The sequence below is a fragment of the Marmota monax genome, unplaced genomic scaffold, assembly GCF_021218885.2.
Source record: "Marmota monax isolate L192 unplaced genomic scaffold, Marmota_monax_Labrador192_F-V1.1 WCK01_AAM20220418_F8-fsc00084, whole genome shotgun sequence".
Classification (NCBI taxonomy): Eukaryota; Metazoa; Chordata; class Mammalia; order Rodentia; family Sciuridae; genus Marmota; species Marmota monax.
Window position 1 is genome coordinate 6076932 of NW_026694575.1, and position 6777 is coordinate 6083708.

General features: G+C 60.0%; 1 protein-coding gene across 1 annotated transcript; it reads left to right on the forward strand.

Annotated features, from left to right (window-relative positions):
• The first annotated feature begins 3485 nt into the window (after window positions 1–3485).
• Tlx3 (T cell leukemia homeobox 3) lies at window positions 3486–5633 on the forward strand. Its single transcript, XM_046421403.1, has 3 exons — window positions 3486–3906; window positions 4268–4511; window positions 5423–5633. Exons 1-3 carry the CDS (start codon window positions 3486–3488, stop codon window positions 5631–5633), a joined length of 876 nt encoding a protein of 291 aa, XP_046277359.1.
• The last annotated feature ends 1144 nt before the right edge of the window (window positions 5634–6777 follow it).

A 6777-nucleotide genomic window follows, 5' to 3' on the forward strand; every position in this document is an offset into this window, starting at 1 on the left:
GCCACCCACCCCTGGCCTTTTTTTCTTTTGAGACAGGGTCTCACTAAGTTGCTTAGGGTCTCACTAAATTGCTAAAGCTGGCTTTGAACTCCTCCTGCCTATGTCTCCCCAGTCTCTGGGATTACAGTACGCGCCACCACGCCTAGTGCATCATATCGAAACATATTTGGTCAAGCCACTGCTCACAGGAAAATGCATAGATTTTGATGAATTTATTTTAAAAAAGAAAAATGGCAACATAAATTAAATTCCCACTTCAAAGTAATAAATTAATTTGAAAAAAAAACACTCATGAGAGATGACACAAAATAGAGGATAATGAAATCAAGGGCATTTTTTTTTTAAGACCAATAAAATAGACAAAGCTTTGGCAAGGTGATCAAGGGGAGGCTCAATGAGCAACTCAGGATGAAAAGTGGAGGGTGTCAGTACAGATTCACATGAGAGTTTCAAGTTACACGAGACTTCCATCTGTCAGAAGAATAAATTTGAAAACTTGGATGAGATGGACAATATTCTGGGCACTGGTTTCCAAACTTGAGCAGACATCAGAATCACCTGGAGGGCTTGTTAACCACAGATTGCAGAGGCCTGCCCCAGAGTTTCTGGTGTCTAACAAACTCCCCAGTGATGCAGAACTCACTTCGAGAACCACTGGCCCAGACCTCTGCCTTCCCCAACTTAATGCCTTCCTGAGCCACCTAATCGCAGCTTCTGTCCTGGGAATGAGAGGTTTGTGATCAGTGGCCCAAAGTTCCTGTGGTTGGATGACTGAGAACAAGGGGCCTCAGGAAGCTGGGGCCCAATCACTGAGACAGAGCCCTGACCCACGCTGGCACTGTGCTTGGGACCTGTGCCTCCACCAGCTCACTGCAGCCACGGGGTTGGTAGAGAAACAGGCACACAGAAGATGAAGACTTTCAAGTCCCCAGCTGGTGAAGGGACGGGGAATCTAGTTCTTAATCAGGCGCCCAGGGAACAGTGCTGGCCACTCTGCCCTCACCTCCCTAATTCAGTGCCACAGGCCTCTGTGGGGTGGGCCTTGTTACCCTGTTTTAATGGTGCACAGACGTGGCAGGAGCAGGGCTCTGGAGGCCAGCAGGGAGACGGAGCTGGTGAGGGACCAACTGCAGTCCCCAGGTGGGTCCCTCATGCAAACTCTGAGCTCAGTTCCCTCACCAGTCAAAACCTGGGATCCATAGCCCCCCTACCTCACAGGAATCTGTGAAAAACAAGGTCCACCCGGCATCTGGCACGCTCTGAGTTCCCAAGGACAGTTGCTTGCCATGAAAGGTATTATATAATCGCCAGAGTTTTCCACAGCCTGTTCCATAGATGTTCTCTCATTTAGTCCTCACAGCCACTCTGGGGATAGCCAATGCCCTTTCTGCTTTACAAATAAGGAAAATAAGGCTCCAAGAGGGGCAGTGAGGGACCCAACAGCCCCCAGACTGCCAGTAGCAGTGCCTGAATTAGAAGCCCAAGGCCCCACCCCCCAGAGCCAGTGCAATGATACAGACCCTATCTGAGGGTGCCTGTCCCAGGAAGCGGGTGAGGGGTCCTTGCCAAGCCCCAGGCATCCTGCTCTCACTGTTTCCAGATCTTACAGTCTCCACCCAACACAGGTTCTGCAAAGGCCAGCAACTTGCCCAAGGTCACACAGCGGGCTAATGACCTAACTCCAGACCCAGGCCAGGGGACTGCAGGCAAATGCTGAAACCGCCCCCGCATCCCTGGATTTTGAGGAGCAGAGAAGAGGAATCCCCAACCTACAGCCTCCTGTCCTGCCCCTGCCTGATGAAACTGACCCCACGAGTAGGCAGATTCATCTTTCTCTCCAAGATACTGAACCTCTGCAAATAAAAGAAAACTATAAACAAAATAAACAAGGGCCCTAACAGTAATATATCAACCATCATGCTGGGAGGAGGTTTGGGAGCAGAGTGGCGGCTGCCCAGTGCCCACTCTGGGCCAGCACCCGGGCTCTGCACTCCGTCAACATCTTGCTCACGGCTCACTAACATCTGGCGATGCGCGCATTATTTCCCATTTCAAAAAAAAAAAAAAACGCCCAAAAAGGAGTCACTTGCTCGAGGTTACTTAGTTAGGAAGTGACCTGACCCAAATTTGAACGCGCTCTGGCCAACAGCACACGCTAGCTCTCACCACTGCCCGCAGCCCAGAGCGCTGAGAAGAGGCCCGGCCAGAGGGGCGGGACCCAGCTTGCGTCCTAACGATTTTAGAAATAGCCCGGAGGAAACAACTCTCTAGGTCTCCCCGAGGCTGAAGCTGAAGGTTACCGTCGCTCCGCGAGCGATTCTGTGCACTGTGCCCTTGGCCCGCGGGACAGCCCCCAGGGGCACCGACAGAACAGGGAGTGGTCCCCGCGCGTCGGCTGGACCGGAGCCGGGCGGGGCTCGCTGCTCGCATTTCCTGAAGAATCCCGCTATTTGCTCTAAATTTGAGCCTCCCCCGTCTTTGCCACTCGGGAATCCGAGGTCCCCAAACCTGCCGAACCTCGGACGGGTCGCCACGCACGACCACAGCCCCATCTACCTTGCAACGAATTTCGAGCGGCCGATCTCCGCTCCCCACTGGTTGCTCTCGGGTCCCTAGCCCAGCCCGTCCCGCACGCGTGGGCACCTGCAAGTCACGCCTCGGTCCGCCTGGCCGGAGCCAGGGAGCGTCTCCAAAGTGGCCGCGACGCCGCGGCCGAAGCCCCAGCTGGGGCGAATTCTCCCCACACGGGTCGGTGTCCTCGGTGGCGGGAGAACGCTACGGTGCTCCCCTCACCCCGCTCTCAGAGAGCGCGGAGCTTACGCCCCGGGATGCGCCTCTTTCGTTGCTCCTGCGGAGGTCGAGTCCGAGAGGCTTCCGCAGATGTCGCAGGATCGTTCCGGGGTTGCAACTCCATTGTAACTGGAAAGATTCATTTGGTTTGGGTTTTGCTCAGATGAAAAAATTTAGGAGAAAACGAAAACCCCCTCGGCAAAACAATTTCACTAGCGGAGCGCCCTGCCCGCTGCACGAGGCAGCCAGGAAGCGGCCCTGGCCGGGAGGAGCGGGGAGCGTCTGCTAATTGCAGCTTCGTTAGATTTCGGGTTTGGGAGGCTGCGGTTCGGGCGCTAATATCCGCCGCCCATTATCCCGGCTAATAAATTTGACCTATTGTTCGTTTGTTAAAATGATGTCACCTTGGAACAGTCCCTAAGCTCCTATTTCCATGAATTAGGCCTTTATTGAAAGCCGGGAGCCAATGAGAGAAGAGAGGCTTGTTGATCGCAGCCAATGGCTGCGGCGGGAGAGGAATTAGCAGCGGAAACTCCAGGTTCGGTTCAAGAAAGATGACACAGAGCCTGTCGGGCCCGCGCACTCTTGGCAAAGTTTCAGTGCGACGAGAGGCGCCGGGCGCTCCATGGCCGCGCGGTAACGGGGATCCAGCCGCCTCCCCGCCCAGCCCAGCCCAGCCCTTCCGCCCGCCCAGGATGGAGGCGCCCGCCAGCGCGCAGACCCCGCACCCGCACGAGCCCATCAGTTTCGGCATCGACCAGATCCTCAATAGCCCGGACCAGGACAGCGCACCTGCCCCTCGGGGCCCCGACGGCGCCAGCTACCTGGGAGGGCCCCCCGGGGGCCGTCCGGGCGCCACGTACCCGTCTCTGCCCGCCTCTTTTGCCGGCCTCGGCGCTCCGTTCGAGGACGCGGGATCTTACAGTGTCAACCTGAGCCTAGCGCCCGCCGGCGTGATCCGGGTGCCAGCGCACAGGCCGCTGCCCGGGGCCGTGCCGCCGCCTCTGCCAAGCGCGCTGCCCGCCATGCCCTCCGTGCCCACGGTCTCCAGCCTGGGTGGTCTCAATTTCCCCTGGATGGAGAGCAGCCGCCGCTTTGTGAAAGACCGCTTCACAGGTGAGCAGAACGGGTGAACAGGCGCCAGGCCTCGGCCCTCTCGGGGCCAGAGGCGCCGCGCCCTATGCGCTCCACTCCCAGAAACGATTCCAGAGGCCAAGCGTGGCGGAGGCCTCAGTGTCCAGGGCCCCAGGCCGCCTCGGAGGGGAGGGGAATCCGAGAGTTGCGGGGAAAATAAATCGGCATCCTGGGGAAGGAGGAAGGGGGCGGGGGCGTCTCCCGACTGGTTTGGTGCTGCTGGGGACGCGTGGGACCAGCAAAACACAGGAGTACCCTGTTCCACGGGGCTCCACCGGTCTACATGAGGCCTAACGGTGGCCGAGCCAGGCTGGGCTTCAGGGGGCCTCGTGTGTCTCCGCAGCGGCCGCCGCGCTCACGCCCTTCACGGTGACACGGCGCATCGGCCACCCCTACCAGAACCGGACGCCGCCCAAGCGCAAGAAGCCTCGGACGTCCTTTTCCCGGGTGCAGATCTGCGAGCTGGAAAAGCGCTTCCATCGCCAGAAGTACCTGGCCTCGGCCGAGAGGGCGGCGCTCGCCAAGTCCCTCAAAATGACGGACGCGCAGGTCAAGACCTGGTTCCAAAACCGGAGGACCAAGTGGCGGTGAGAGAGGCCCGGCCCGGCCCACCTTGCACCTGCCCCGCCCCGCGCGGCAGCCTAGCTCTCCCCACTTACCCGCGCAACCCCCTACCAACTCCCCGGGGCTGCGCCTCCCCCTCCCTAACGGATTTTATCTCCTCCTGGCCGCCTTTCGGGCTGTTGCTTTCCCGTCTCTTCCACGCCTTGGCTTCTCTTCCATCTCCATCTGCATCTCTGAGTCCCTCCAAATCGTTCTGTGTTTTGTTTCATCTCCGGCACTCACTTGTGTCCCCCTCACCTGCCCCCCGCCACACACACACACCCGGGCCTCCCCCATTCTAGTCCACTCCCCTCCCTTCCCTCTCTCGGATTTCCGACTATCCCAGAGGGCTGGCGGCCCCCTCCTGCTTCGAGTCCCCACTCCAGTCCCATTTTTATCCAAGCCCTTTTTTCGATCCAACCGGTAAACTGCGAAGCCCTGGCACCCAGGAAAGGGGTTCCAAGCAGGGCCTGGGAGAACTGGATCAGACCGACCCGCCCAGGGACGCCGCGCTGGCGGTGCACAGCCAGTTCATGCGTTCGCGGATCCCAGTGACCCTGCTGCCGGCAGGGCAGAGTCAGTTACACACACGTCCTGCCCCCGTTACCCCGAAAAAGAAAAGGTCTTTATTGTTGGCGAAGCCACAATATCCGAGCGTGCAGGTGGGTGGCGGGCGAGTTCCCTCCAGGCGCCCCAGCGGTGCACAACAAAACAAACGGCCCCAGTCCAGTCTCCCTACACGCGGGCCTGCGGAGTAAATCGAGCCCGGAGGCAGACGGGCTCTATGCCTCGAGGTTCCTGGCTGGCCTCCGCTCCCGGGAGGGCCGGGGCCGCGCCGGTGGCCCCGCAGTGCCGGGAGCTTGACAGTGCTGTCCCTCTCCCTCCCCCGGTGCAGGCGGCAGACGGCGGAGGAGCGGGAGGCGGAGCGGCAGCAGGCGAGCCGGCTCATGCTGCAGCTGCAACACGACGCCTTCCAAAAGAGCCTCAACGACTCCATCCAGCCCGACCCGCTCTGTCTGCACAACTCGTCGCTCTTTGCTCTGCAGAATCTGCAACCCTGGGAGGAGGATAGTTCCAAGGTCCCCGCCGTCACCTCGCTGGTGTGAGCCACCAGCGTTCTACGTCTCCACTGATCGCCGCCCCACTTGGCGGGGCGCCCTGGACCCTCAGCCGGGCTGGGGGGAACCGGGGCCGAGAGGGGAAGGGGCCGCCAAGCTCGAGGAGGCCCTAGGGCGCGGCCGCACAACCCGCCGGCCACGAAGGGGGGCTGGGCCGGGCTCCGCGCGGCTGCACAATCCGAGCCCCCGCCCCGCGCCCCGTCCCGCCCCGTCCCGGGCTGACAAAGAAAGCGCCTTACGTTTCTCCGCCCCCCGCCCGCACCCCCCGGGCTGGGCGCCTGTATTATACTTTGTACTTTTGCCCAAACGTGTAAATAATAAAAAGTTTTGGCTTTTTTCTTTAGAAACCGGCCACCTGCTTCCCCTGCAGGGGCCGCTGGAGGAGGGGCAGCCGACCTGGCGGTTGGGGGAAGCGCCAGGGGCCGGGGCACCCCGGGTTTAGCCTGGGATCACTCCTCTCCTTTTCCGTTCCTTTTATTTAAGTCGTTTTATTTAATAAAAAAGTTAGCTATTTCACTTAACGCCGCTTTTATTTCGTTTTCGTTCCAATAATGCTCGGCGACCCCTGGCCTTGCACGGTAGGAGCCGAGCGGTGGTGTGCGGGGGCACGTCCACTTCCCCGAGGTTCTCCAGTATTCGCGTCAACTCGAACCCCAGCCCCGGGCCCCGCGGAGGATGCGCGGTGCAGGTCAGTTGGTGTCGGCTGCCCGCAATCGGGTGCGCGAGGGACGGGGAAGGGCCTTGGGAAGGCACTGGAGGTAAAAGACCAGCGCCGAGGAGAGCTGAGGAGGGGAAGGCCAGGCCTGGGCTGGTATCTAGGCCGTCGCCAGGTCACGTTCTCCGGGTGGTGGATACGGAATAGTGTCTAACTCCCTAGAAGGCAGGGAAAAGCACGGACCCTTCCGACACACGGCACACAGGCCGCGGGCCTGACTCGTGGACCTGGCTCTTGGGTATCCAGGCGCACTGTGAGCGCAGAGCAGGTGCATGTCCAGGGTGTCCAAACGCCTGGAGAGCAAGAGCAAAGCACAACCCCAGGGTCCCTGCTCGCTCTCGGGTTTGTGCGAGACCCCAGGTGGGGTGTGACGTCATGTGACGTCGCTGCAGCCTCCTTAGCTTCGCTGGACCGGAG